This window comes from Ranitomeya variabilis, chromosome 6 (assembly GCF_051348905.1).
Source record: "Ranitomeya variabilis isolate aRanVar5 chromosome 6, aRanVar5.hap1, whole genome shotgun sequence".
NCBI classification, from domain to species: domain Eukaryota; kingdom Metazoa; phylum Chordata; class Amphibia; order Anura; family Dendrobatidae; genus Ranitomeya; species Ranitomeya variabilis.
This window is the reverse complement of record NC_135237.1, coordinates 73054375-73068690: the sequence shown is the minus strand read 5'-3', so window position 1 is coordinate 73068690 and position 14316 is coordinate 73054375. Positions and strand designations below refer to the sequence as shown.

At 46.7% G+C, this 14316-nt stretch overlaps 1 protein-coding gene across 9 annotated transcripts in view; it reads right to left on the bottom strand.

Moving 5' to 3' along the window:
• The window catches only part of KMT2C (lysine methyltransferase 2C), a 302911-nt gene that overhangs the window by 233571 nt on the left and 55024 nt on the right, over positions 1-14316 (bottom strand). For 8 of the 9 annotated variants that reach the window (XM_077268634.1, XM_077268636.1, XM_077268635.1 and 5 more), the window contains exons 2-3: positions 6129-6217; positions 2514-2652 (exon numbers count right to left, since the gene is read on the bottom strand). The exons of the other annotated variant lie outside the window; for it this stretch is intronic. In XM_077268634.1, the coding sequence (XP_077124749.1) occupies positions 2514-2652; positions 6129-6217 (228 nt within the window). The remainder of the gene's footprint in view (positions 1-2513; positions 2653-6128; positions 6218-14316) is intronic. 9 annotated transcript variants of the gene reach the window in all.

The window sequence follows — 14316 nt, the reverse complement described above, 5'->3', positions numbered from 1 at the left end:
CACTGGACGAAAACAGTGAGGAGAGACAGACTCACATGACATGTAGTGAGATGATTGTCTGCAGCTGTTAGGACCGATGTGGCAGGTTTGCTACGCAGGTTTTTAAGTGGTGGACAACCCCTTTAACAGCAGAATATGAATGTGTTAGGCTACGTTCACATTTGCGGTCAGCGCCGCAGCGTCGGGCGCCGCAGCGGCGCCGCATGCGTCATGCGCCCCTATACTTAACATGGGGGCGCATGGACATGCGTTGTGCTGCGTTTTGCGCCGCATGGCCGCAAGCGTTGGACGCAAGAAACGCTTCAAGTTGCATTTTTTTTTGCGTCCAACTTGCGGGCAAAAACGACGCATGCGGCGCAAAACGCAGCGTTTTAGCGTGCGTTTTGCCGCGTTTTTGTTTGCGTTGTGCGCTGCGGCGCCGACGCTGCGGCGCACAACGCAAATGTGAACGTAGCCTCAAAAGGAATCTCCAGAGCAAAACAAGTTTTCCACTGTGATCTTCCACTGGTGATTCTTCGACGACTAATGCTTCATTATGCAGCTTTCCAGCATCAGCCTAAACTCTTCTGCACCTCTCCTTGCCACACACACACATTACTAATACTCCTAATCATCGCAGCCCTAGAGAGGATGGCAGTGGACGAGACCAACAGTGGATCACATTTTATATACTGGTGTTAGGGGGGCCAGGCAGAACGAGCAGGGGGGCTCTGAGGAACGAGGGTCATCTTGTCTTGCCGCAGACTGCTTTCATTTGGGTATAGGAGACTAATGTAGCTTGGACCTAGTTATGGGGTCATGTAACTGCACACATCGGACCACCTAAACCCTCGATTCTTTTGTAGAATCCTTCCACGGACAGAGTATTTCTTGAGAGATCAAATCCTACTAAAGGGGTTGTACAAAGCTAATAAGTCATCACCTATTGACTGCATAAGGAATATCACTGACGGCTGACCAATATATTATGCCACCAATCCTGAGAACAGGGCTCTGAATGGAGCAGAGGTCGACCACACTCAGCTTTATACATTCTCTATGGGACTGTAGAGGTCGTGGAGCTCGGTGCTATGAATGGGGATAAGTAAAGAACTCAGCACAACCCTTTTAAGTTTGATTTTTAAAAAAATTGTGCTGTTAAAAGGGGTTTTCCTACAGAAACTGTGATACATTAATGCTCAATGTGGGTCTGAACGGGAAAGACTGCTGTGATCGAGAGGAAGTGAGCATGTGCGACCATCGCTTCACTCACTTTTACAAGACTGGTGGAAGGACCATACAATCCATACCATGGAAGTGAACGGAGGGGTCATCGAGCATGCACGCTACCACTCCATTCACACAGGGGAGTTCAGGACCCCATTATTAGGACTGGTGTAGATTCCACCAAGTTGGACACATAGCGAGAATAAAATTATAAAACTACGGAGGAGTGAATAGCCAGCGCAAGGTGTGAGAATGAGAAAGTAACCCTTAGGCTACTTTCACACTAGCGTTAACTGCATTCCGTCACAATGCGTCGTTTTGCCGAAAAAACGCATCCTGCAAAAGTGTTTGCAGGATGCGTTTTTTCACCATTGATTAACATGAAGCGACGCATTGTGACGGATTGCCACACGTCGCACCCGTCGTGCGACGGATGCGTCGTGCAGTGGCGGACCGTCAGGAGCAAAAAACGCTACATGTAACGTTTTTTGCTCACGACAGTCCGCTTTTTCCGACCGCGCATGCGCGGCCGGAACTCCGCCCCCACCTCCCCGCACCTCACAATGGGGCAGCGGTTGCGCTGGAAAAATGCATCCGCTGCCCCCGATGTGCGGCGGAGACAACGCTAGCGTCGGTGACCTCGGCCCGACGCACTGCGACGGACCGAGCCTGACGCTAGTGTGAAAGAAGCCTTACACGCTCATTGTAAAAGTGCTGCAGGAAGTGGCCCCATCTCTCTGCTCCAAAACACGCGGGATTAACCAGTAGGTAGCAGGACTGCATCTACATCTGCAAACCCTTTACCCAAGCAGTAACCGTTATGAATGGCACACAAATCCAGTCCTATAGCAGGACACTGACTGTCCCTCCAGAGATCACTACTTATTATTAACACACACATTTCTAAAGCGGCTTCGCTCACCAAGCGGGTTCACTAGGTTATCAGGTCAACCAATAATCTCAAGAGAAACTCCCACCTTCATTCAGGGACAATCACTGCTCACAATAGTAATAAATTAAAAATACAAAACACTACTCTGCATTGGTAGGAAACGTGTCTGGGGACAGCACAAAAACATCTTTACCGGATTCAATCTCAAAGAAACCCTCATACAAATGATAACCAAAGGAGCGCGTGGGATGCGTCAGCCTCTGTCCCCATCTTGCACTAATTAAGACATCCACGATTGAGTTTGGCAGCTGCTAGCGCATCCCAGCTCATCCCCGCTCCTCCCAGCATCCTCTGTACGGCCACAGGCGCCCTTCCCCCAGCCCTGACTCAGCATCAGGCAGCACAGAACACGGACCTGCTTCTGGCTTCCACTCCCACAGAGACTGTGGCGGGCTCGGACTCTTCGGATGGAGAACGCTGAAGAACGGGTGTTAGTAGCACAGTGTCCGTCACCTCAGTCTGGACGCACTCCTCCACAGATTGTTCTTTAATATCTAGAAAACACGGAAGGGACATTTATGGATTAACAGTATGGAAAGCAGAACGCCACTATGGATTATTCATCGCTAGCGCAAAATATACTACTGCAAAACTAAACAGGAAAAACTTATTAAAACACTAATATGGTATTCCAATAACCTGTGCGCTCACTACTAGTGTGAAAGGGACCCGGAGGCCAGAGCGCCCCCCAGAGGCCAGAGCGCCCCCCCCCCAGAGGCCAGAGCGCCCCCCCCCCCAGAGGCCAGAGCGCCCCCCCAGAGGCCAGAGCGCCCCCCCAGAGGCCAGAGCGCCCCCCCAGAGGCCAGAGCGCCCCCCCAGAGGCCAGAGCGCCCCCCCAGAGGCCAGAGCGCCCCCCAGAGGCCAGAGCGCCCCCCAGAGGCCAGAGCGCCCCCCAGAGGCCAGAGCGCCCCCAGAGGCCGATTCTTTATCAGTATAGTAAGAAGGTCTTGTAGAACAAATGGCATCTACGTACAAGGTGACAACGGTCTGTCCTTTCTGTATGCTAATGGAAAGCCAGTTTTCAGAGGTGAAATTTTGCCATTGTGGTGAAACCTAGAACTGGATTATTAGTGGTTTTCTATGTACTATCCCCCTGAGATCTCCTCTCCAAGGACAGACCAGTGACAGGACTTGTGTGTTGTAGGGATAAGGTGGGACTCGCAGAACCGGCCATCCTGAGAATCTAATTTTACTGCAGATCAACAGTTCAACAGTTCTGTATGGCTCCCTAGTGTCCACAACCTCTCATAGCAGATCAGTTTAGCTTGTGACTGATCAAACACCAGCTTAAAGGGACTGTGTTGTCAGATAATGGCCTATAATGTAAATCAGGACTTAGTTACATGATGTGTTTTTTTTTTTCCATGTCATGAACTTTCTTAACGAAATTAGCAATCTTGCAAGCAATTTTTACACTGGCCACTAGGGCTTTTTAAGACTCACAATGAGCTTTGCACATGCTCATTAGATGCTTCAGAACAAAAGATAGGGTCAGAGCCTGTTCATCGCTGCATATGTACATGTGGATTCTCTCAAACCGGAAGAGTGAAGAAAAAGCTCAGTGGACAGTGTGAAAATTGGAACATACAAAGATTGTGATAAGAAGACCACGGACAAGAATGAAAAAAAAAAAAAGAAAAAAAAGGGAACTTGACAGCAGGATTGACACCTATTAACTAATTACATAGCTGGATTTGTCTTTTAACGGTTATTTCAGGAAGTCACACTGTTTGGGCAAAGCTAAGTCTCTGTATATTAGGACTAGTCTAAACGGTGTGCACTATGAACGGACCAGTCCTGCTCAGCCTACTGGGGTGTGATGGAAATCTCCGATTTGTCCTTACACTCTCCCTCCTTTACATTCTAAACCCCACGAGTGCTCATGAGCCCTGACTTCAGCCACATTATCTGCCATCAGGTTTCTTAGAACACAAAAATATGATTTAAAGGGAACCTGTCACCCCCCCAGGCGTTTGAAACTAAAAGAGCCACCTTGTGTAGCAGTAATGCTGAATTCTGACAAGGTGGCTCTTTTGCTGTAACTGCAGAAATAATCCGTTTTGTAATTTGTCCCAAATACCTTTCTTCAGTCAAGGAGGCAGGCCTTTCCCCCCTGCTGCAGACGCCACACAGCTGTCACTCAAATCCTCTTGGCGCTGGGCACCGCCTCCTCACCGCATTACTGCTGCACAAGGTGGCTCTTTTAGTTTCAAACGCCTGGGGGGGGGTGACAGGTTCCCTTTAAAGCAGGTGATTTTCAGATGGCACATTCCCTTTATACTGCGGACGCTTTAGTATAGTCTTTCAACCGCATGGCTTGGACATGTGAAGCTCAATAAGACTATGTACGGTACTTCATCTGTACAAGCTACAAAAACTAAGATCACACAGCCGTGACAACTTAAGGTACAGCAGAGTGCATTTTTTGCCATCCTCATTCACAAACATATTGTCGTAATATTATGGTTATAAGAAAAACATGCAGTCACACCACGAGAAGGTCTTCATACATGACCACCTGCTTCATCGACCAAAGGGTACGTTAAATACTTAGCAGTGCCGATTGCAGAAATGTAGCATAGCTACACACGTTACATCACAATTAAAATATACATAATATATTATCTTTAAAACAAAGAAAAGGGATAAAGGAGCACTAAGCAAAAAGTGCGGATGCAAGTCACAGAGTCCGGACCAACGGACTAGGGAACCTGTCACCCCCAAAATCGAAGGTGATCTAAGCCCACCGGCATCAGGGGCTTATCTACAGCATTCTGGAATGCTGTAGATAAGCCCCCAATGTAACCTGAAAGATGAGAAAAAGAGGTTAGATTATACTCACCTGGGCGGGCGGTCCGGTCCAGGGCCTCCCATCTACTTACGATGACGTCCTTTTCTTGTCTTCACTCTCCGGCGCAGGCGTACTTTGTCTGCCCTGTTGAGAGCAGAGCAAAGTACTGCAGCGTGCAGATGCTGGGTCTCTCTGACCTTTCGCAGCGCCGGCGCACTGCAGTACTTTGCTCTGCCCTCAACAGGGCAGACAAAATACGCCTGCGCCGGAGAGTGAAGACAAGAAGAGGACGTCATCGTAAGCAGATGGGAGGCCCTGGACCGGACCGCGACGTCCATCAGACCGGACCACAGCGGGACCGCCCTGGGTGAGTATAATCTAACCTGTTTTTCTCATCTTTCTGGATACATCGGGGGCTTATCTACAGCATTACAGAATGCTGTAGATAAGCCCCTGATGCCAGTGGGCTTAGCTCACCTTCGATTTTGGGGGTGACAGGTTCCCTTTAAATGCAAACAATGACAGCATTCATTTAAAAAAAAAAAAAAAAAAAGAGAGAAAAGTTGCATTTATACTGAGCACAAGCACACATTTCGGTTCTTGCAACGAGCCCTTGAAAAAAGGCTAAATGACAGAACCAAAACTTTATTGAAATAGGAGTACTGCAAAATGCGTATTTTTTGTTATTTTCTTCCACATGGATCCAGCAAGATGGCTAGCATTTTTCCGACCATAAAAGGCTAAACAAAAAACGCTAGGCCAGATCTTGGCTTTGATGAGGAAAGTCCCACTCCAGCATAAGAGGTCTGAGGACTTCAGCAAGGGCAGAGGAGATCTAAAGATACGACAGACCAGACGAGTCACGCGGAAGGCCAAGAAAAGTGAATGTGAGGTTCTTTTTGGTTTTTTACATATTATGTTCCTTGTGCTCTTAAGTCTGGAGAGGAACATTAAATTCATGAACAATAACTTCTCCGCATATCCAATTTGCAGGGACAAAATGCGCAAACTGACAAGGTTGTATTTTGCCAGATCCGCTCATCTCTAAAGGATATAGTTTACACTGTTCTAGAAAAGGACTCTGTGACTCAAACAAAATGTCTGGAGGTATCAGGCTAGGAAAATGTACAGACGGGATGGATTTTTCTAGTGCACCCATAACAATTTGCAACCACTAACCTGTGTCGGCAGAGCTTTCCGGTTCTGCTGCCTCCAGTCCATCCATGCTGTCTTCATCCTCCAAAGCAGTCTTTCCTCTACTCCGAGGCCTAGAAAAAGAATACGATACCAATGAACAGGTGCACGATTATTCTGCACGACTAAGATGGGAAATTCAGAGAAATTACTAGTATTCCAGCGTCTCAGGATTCAGTGATCCAAACAACCACCACAACAGTAAACACAAGCATGAATCACGTTTTATTACTTTGCATCAATGATCTGAAAAGCGTTCGATGTGTCCAGCATGTATTTACTAATCTCTGAACACGTTCATAGGAAATAGAGAAAACAATAACAAAGAAAATCAAAGAATGGTAAGGTCTGCAAAGCGCTGTGCAATATGATGGCACTGTACAAGTAAAATAAAACAAGTTATCTACACAATAGAAGTGAAAGCTCAGCTCTAAACATTTTTTTACGCGCAAAATTCTCTGCGGATTAAATTTTGTGTTACGAGTTTTATTTTTGTAAGTCGAGCTCTAAATGCCTTACGAAGAGTTATTATAAGCAGAGATGTTACCAAGGCTCTGGTCACAATATATACCCCTGCTATAGGGGGTACAGAGCCTTGGCCCTCTACCATCACAATGGTAATGACAGCTGGCTCCCTACAAGCCCATCACCAGGAGCCTAAAGATGCAAATCCAGATATCACTGGATGTTCATGTACACCAAGATGCAAAAAACGGGTTAAGGACTATTAAATGTCTTACAATGTTTTCCAACAATATTTTTTGGACATTTAAGTTAAATGACTACAACTGAACTAAAAAAAAAATAATTAGGAGGGGAAAAAAAAACGAAAAAAAAACACCTTGGCGCTGAAGACTACAGCAGGCGAGTATATTTCTAACGGCAGGTAAATTAGATTAGTAACAACACTAAAGCGCTGAAATGAAAAAAAAAAAACAACACATGCTGGAGTGGTGCCTTAAATGAGCTAAACAACCCTCGCGACAGGCCATTGTGTTCTACCTACACGTTGTACCACACAATTAGGACAGGAAGGCAACGCCGACATATCTGGCTCAGAGAGAACTGTATAGACAACTGAAACCTACTAGGAATCCCCCCCGGCTCAGGGTGGATAGAAGAACGTCCATAAAGAACCAACTGAAATAGTCAAAAAATGAAACAGAGCAGATTCATAATTTGTGATTTATTGATTTTCTTTTTTGGTTCTGCACTCCCGCCAAATTGTTCAAAATAGAGCAGAGTCCATGAATTTGGGGCAAAATTAAAAAAGTTTTATTTAACCAATTTTTTTTGCAACTTTTGAGCAGCAATTTATTACGCCACAAGCCTTACATCGGGTGCAGGGAGGAGTGAGACGCATCAGAAAAATGTGATATTGGGTAAAAGTCACATTTCATGAATCTTCTGGACAAGCGAAGTCGTTGAGGGGGGAACTTAAAAGCAGAAAAATAACTTAAAAAGAGCCACAAAATATATAGAGAATAAGGCACAAATATTAACGCCACTAATAAAGAGCAAATTAGTGAATAAATCGGAGATTGAGAGCTATAGGCTGATCGGCCATGACATCATTGTTAGGACTTCACCTGTCAGTGGCGCTCTCGCAGTACAATGGCGCCTGCCAAGAGATGGGATACATGGGGCGGCATATGAGCAGTCCGTTCTTGAAGTTGACGTAACCAAAGTAGCAAAAAGGGCGAATGTAAGGCTCTGTACAATCCTGACTAGGCCCCTACTGTGATGGCCAGTGGATTGAGGCAGAACATTTTTAATACTGGTGTTTCTAGATGGTCCAAGAGAGGACAACAGAAGAACGATGCAGCTGGGGAGTACGGGCTAGCCTCTCTGGTCCGATCCCACAGAAGAACTACTGGGGCACAACTGACAAATGGGTAATGCCGGCCACGACAGAAGGGTGTCAGAACGCGCAGATTACACCTTGCTGTGAATGGACTGTGCGGCTGCAGACCCTTCTAAAGGCTGAGTCACACATAACGATATTGTTAACGATATCATTGCAACGTCACGATTTTGGTGACGTAGCCAACGATCCCGCTAACGATCTCGTTATGTGTGACAGCGACCAACGATCAGGCCCCTGCTGGGAGATCGTTGGTCGATGGGAATGATCAGGACCTTTTTTTGGTCGCTGATCACCCGCTGTCATCGCTGGATCGGCGTGTGTGATGCCGATCCAGCGATGTGTTCACTTGTAACCAGGGTAAATATCGGGTTACTAAGTGCAGGGCCGCGCTTACTAACCCGATATTTACCCTGGTTACCATTGTAAAAGTTAAAAAAAAAAAACAGTACATACTCACATTCTGATGTCTGTCACGTCCCCCGGCGTCCACAGGGTTAAAACTGCTTTCGGCAAGAGCGCTGCTAATATGCACGCGCTGCTGCCAAGAGCTTCCCTGCACTCAGCGCCGGCCGTAAAGCAGAGCACAGCGGTGACGTCACCGCTGTTACTGCCGCCACTGACACATTCAGTGCAGGGAAGCTCTCGGCAGCAGCACATGCATATTAGCAGCGCTCTTGCCGAAAGCAGTTTTAACCCTGTGGACGCCGGCGGGGGACGTCACAGACATCAGAATGTGAGTAGGTAGGTTTTTTTTTTAACTTTTACAATGGTAACCAGGGTAAATATCGGGTTACTAAGCGCGGCCCTGCACTTAGTAACCCGATGTTTACCCTGGTTACCCGGGTGCTGCAGGGGAACTTTGGCATCGTTGAAGACAGTTTCAATGATGCCGAAGTCGTTCCCCTGATCGTTTGTCGCTGGAGAGAGCTGTCTGTGTGACAGCTCCCCAGCGACCACACAACGACTTACCAACGATCACGGCCAGGTCGTATCGCTGGTCGTGATCGTTGGTAAGTCGTTTAGTGTAACGGTACCTTAAGAGCCAACAGTCCGGACCTTTATCAGCACAATTACGCAAGCCCTGGAATTCAACTGCCCAAATCTCAACCCAAGTTGGTGGTGGAAAAACTTGAACCCCTTCAAAATGTATATAAATAGTGATAGGTTAAAATGTGTATGGCATGCTCCACTTCTAAGGCTACTTTCACACTAGCGTTAACTGCATTACGTCGCAAATCCGTTTTTTGCCGAAAAAACGGATGCGTCAAAAAAAGTGAAAAACGTATGCCACGCATACAGCATTTCGACGGATCCGTCGCAAATCCGCTAAACGTTTCCGTCGAAAATACTGGATGCGTTGCATACGTTGCATCCGTTTTTACCATCCGTTGCATCCGTTTTTACGACGGATCCGTTTTTAAAATGGGAGGCTCCCAAATTTGATTGGCTACTGGAAAATATGGAAAACTATATAATTACTGTTTTTACAGCCCATCTTTGAGGGTTTTAGTTTTGTGGCAGCGATGGAAGGTGTTCTTGTGAGGATTGCACTTAAATACGTGGCACTTATATACGTGGCACTTATATACGTGGCACTTAAATACGTGGCACTTAAATACGTGGCACTTAAATACGTGGCACTTAAATTCGTGGCACTTATATACGTGGCACTTAAATACGTGGCACTTAAATACGTGGCACTTAAATTCGTGGCACTTATATACGTGATACGTGGCACTTAAATACGTGGCACTTGAATACGTGGCACTTGAATACGTGGCACTTGAATACGTGGCACTTGAATACGTGGCACTTAAATACGTGGCACTTAAATACGTGGCACTTAAATACGTGGCACTTAAATACGTGGCACTTAAATACGTGGCACTTGAATACGTGGCACTTGAATACGTGGCACTTAAATACGTGCCACGTATATAAGTGCCACGTATTTCAGTGCCACGTATTTCAGTGCCACGTATTTAAGTGCCACGTATTTAAGTGCCACGTATTTAAGTGCCACGTATCACGTATATAAGTGCCACGTATTTAAGTGCCACGTATTTAAGTGCCACGTATATAAGTGCCACGTATATAAGTGCCACGTATATACGTGGCCATATATGTGGGGTTGAAGGCCCAGGCCAGGTTTATATAGATTTGGGGGTGTCTGGCCATTTGGCAACAAAATCCAGCTTCTGAGCATGCTCAGTGTAAAAAAACGTATTGCAGCGCTGCATTGCGTCGTACGACGTGTCCCGACGCATCCGTCGCTCATAGGCTTCCATTGTAGCCAACGACGCATGCCGCAGGATGCGTCGCGACACGTTTTTTAGGCGGAGACAAAAAACGCTACAAGCAACGTTTTTTGCCGACGACGTATCGCCAAATTTCGACGCATCCGTCGTAAAACGTACACGACGTATGCCAATCCGTCGCAATACGTCGCCAATACAAGTCTATGGGGAAAAAACGCATCCAGCAAAAACTTTTGCTGGATGCGTTTTTTCGGAAAAAAGACGTTTTGAGACGTAATGCAGTTAACGCTAGTGTGAAAGTAGCCTAAGCGAATAATCCCCACAATCTGGTGTCCCCTTTAAGATCCAGCCACACAAGTTACTATGAAGAAAAAAGCAGCTAACACCTCTGCGGGCGCTGCGACTGGTGACCACAATGCGAGATGACGCTGCAGCTACTCACTGAGGCCGGCGCTGTGGTTATCGCTCGGCTCTGCTGTTTTGTTCTGTTTGTCTGCTTAGGAACAAGATCAGCAGCAGCATGGAAAAGGGGCCGAGATTACCGATAAAGGAAAAGAAAAAAAAAAAAAAAAAAAAGATTTGGGGCAAATTTACACGTGTGTTATAAAATCTGTGCATTTACAGGTGCTGTAAAAAAAAAAAAAAAAAACCTGGTGCAACAAATTTTACACCAAATTATCCTGGAAGTAAAGGGGGGGACAAATCTCTGCATCACTTACATGAAATAAAATGTGGCAGAACATTTTGAATGGAGATACCTTTTCCGCTGTACACTCTGTATGAGTCAATGTAAGGGCCACAAAGGAGCCTTGACCCAGGGCTAACAGGAGCCAAAGCAGACAACCGTCAGAGTAGTCACTAGGAGCCGCACCGTCCGAACACAGCTACAGCAGGGCGATGGGGCCAGGTACACCGGCATATTAACTGTGGAGGTGCCGAGCACACCTCACTGCATGCCGAGCACACCTCACTGCATGCCGAGCACACCTCACTGCATGCCGAGCACACCTCACTGCATGCCGAGCACACCTCACTGCATGCCGAGCACACCTCACTGCATGCCGAGCACACCTCACTGCATGCCGAGCACACCTCACTGCATGCCGAGCACTCCTCACTGCATGCCGAGCACTCCTCACTGCATGCCGAGCACTCCTCACTGCATGCCGAGCACTCCTCACTGCATGCCGAGCACTCCTCACTGCATGCCGAGCACTCCTCACTGCATGCCGAGCACTCCTCACTGCATGCCGAGCACTCCTCACTGCATGCCGAGCACTCCTCACTGCATGCCGAGCACTCCTCACTGCATGCCGAGCACTCCTCACTGCATGCCGAGCACTCCTCACTGCATGCCGAGCACTCCTCACTGCATGCCGAGCACACCTCACTGCATGCCGAGCACACCTCACTGCATGCCGAGCACACCTCACTGCATGCCGAGCACACCTCACTGCATGCCGAGCACACCTCACTGCATGCCGAGCACACCTCACTGCATGCCGAGCACACCTCACTGCATGCCGAGCACACCTCACTGCATGCCGAGCACACCTCACTGCATGCCGAGCACACCTCACTGCATGCCGAGCACACCTCACTGCATGCCGAGCACACCTCACTGCATGCAGTATATTGGGTCCAGCTCTCCCCCAAAGCACCGAACTAAGCGCTTATAGAGGAAAATCAAAATGGTCCTGTTTGCATTAAAGGTGTTGGGTCACTCACATGTTGAGTATTTGGAAGCCAAAACCAGGAGTGGCTAAAAAAAAAAAAATTTGTAGAAGTGGTGATGTGTTTCTATTACGCTTTTCCTCTGTCTGATCCCCTCCTAATTTTGGCTTACAAATACTGATGCAAAATACTCAATGTGTGCACGTGGCCTTATTCCCAACATGAGCATCCACAGGAAAGGTGCTAACTTTCTGATCAATGGGGCCCTGACCGAAGCCCAGAATAGTTCTGGAAAGCCCCATAAGAATGGTGTGTTGGGTACCACTGCTCCATTCTTCGTCAATGGGATCAACAGAGAGCTGACAGCTGTACTTGGCCATTTCCAGTAGCCCCAATAAAGAATAGATGGAGAGGTGGTGCGCATGTGTCTTAAGCTCAATACAACAGAAATCATTCACGAAATCGGTGGGGGTCGCCACGGTTGGTCCTCCACAATCAGTACATTTTCAATGTTGGAAATAACAATTTAAGCCTAAAAGCGATCCATCATCTTGTGACTAAAAAGTGTATGCATACATGTATACATTTCTGATGTATAGTCACCATACCTGGTACTCTCTGTTGCCTCATCCACTCAAGATTGCCAATCCGTTCCTCGTACTTCCACGATGGCCACCAGAAAGCATAAAGCGTGCAATGACGTGAAGTCTAAATCACATCTCACCTGCCTTTTCTGTGCTGTACCATAGGAGAGTCAGGACTTAGATGTACCGCTGTGGTTGCCACCTTGGAAGCAGGAGGAATGGGGAACATTGATCTGGGACAGTAGAATTCTGGAAACAAACTGAAGACACGTTATGGTGGCTAAACATGAGACATGTAGTCGGTATTTAGTCTCAGATTGGAAGGTTGCTTTAAGGCTGCATTCGCACATCTGTGTTCATTCCATTTCATCTAGGACAGCACACGGACCCATAGTTTCATTGAGTCATACACACTTTGGCATTTATACCTCAGCCTGCCCTACTCTTCTGAGAGCCTATTGGGATCAGCATAAGACGGATGGAACATGGAGGACTGGCTGCGTACTTCAGTTTTCCATTCACGTTTCATCTGTGTTTAACTGATCCATTGCTAAGGGTCAACATAGAAATAAAAGTTTACAAAAATGCAGCAACTAGATGCACCTGAGAAATGGATGCACACGAGGAAAAAAAAAATGGTATGTTTCTATCGGATGATAACTCACATGTGTGACTGCAACCTGAGCCATACAGGGAGATGAGTTATTCACTGAAAGCAAAACCTGGTAAAATTATGTCCAGGTACAAAGCATCATACAGATTAAAGACAACTCAGGTAAGAACAACAGGCTGGAGTTAACTAGTAGCCAGGTAGACAAAAAAATATATATGACATCAGCAGAAATCAACAGGGGCAGCTGCAAACTTCCTAGCGTCTCTACATGGGATCCAAGGCGCTGTCAAGCCTGAGAGATCTGATCAACATCAGTCTCAATTCAGCAACAAAACATGAATTTTGGGTCACCAGATCCTGCAATGTCCGATCGCAGGGGATCAGAATTCATCAGACACCTCTGCTGCTGATCACCTACAGGGATAATAAGAGGTTTACTCCCCAGCAAACCTCCTGAGGTGTGATGGTTAAAGCACGTGGACATTTTAAATATTCTATGGGATTATTCACGTATCAGGGTTTTTTTTGTTTGGCTCAATGATGGCCCACAAAATAATGAACAGAGACAAGCCTACCCAGGCCCATCTCCCAAACAGAACTCATCCATTCATGTGACCGAAACATGGAAGTTTTACACTGACAACTTGCTAGGAGAAGCCTTGGAAACAGACATCTTTTTATTTGGTGAAACACATGGACCACATTTTTTCTTTTTAGCAAACGTGAAAACAATTACGGGAGCGAGTAAGGCTAAGAGTTATTTGCCGCAGGTGCCTGATAATTATCTCTCACTAGTGGTTTAGTCATTTGCACTCTATAATTATTGTGCTTTTGATATAATAGAAATTACCGTAGTTCTCTTGGTGCCAAGTTTCTGCTGAGCCTGTGCTGGAGGTGTGTTCACACACACCAGCCAATCGGAAGAGGCAGAGGGCAGCAGCCTGAGCCAATCACAAGGCAGAGGGCGTGTCTCAGACTACCTCAGTCTAGCTGTGGGCAATGTTGCCAATCTGCAGTCACAGATCACAACTTTGTCCTAACGGAGTTGATACAAAATGCAACCAAAAAAGTAAGATTGGGGAAAATAAATCGCATACACAGCTCCACAAAAACCAGCAACTTGCACTTCTTTTTCAGCACACAAGTGGACAGTCGTTTTAAAGAAGATCTGTCTGCA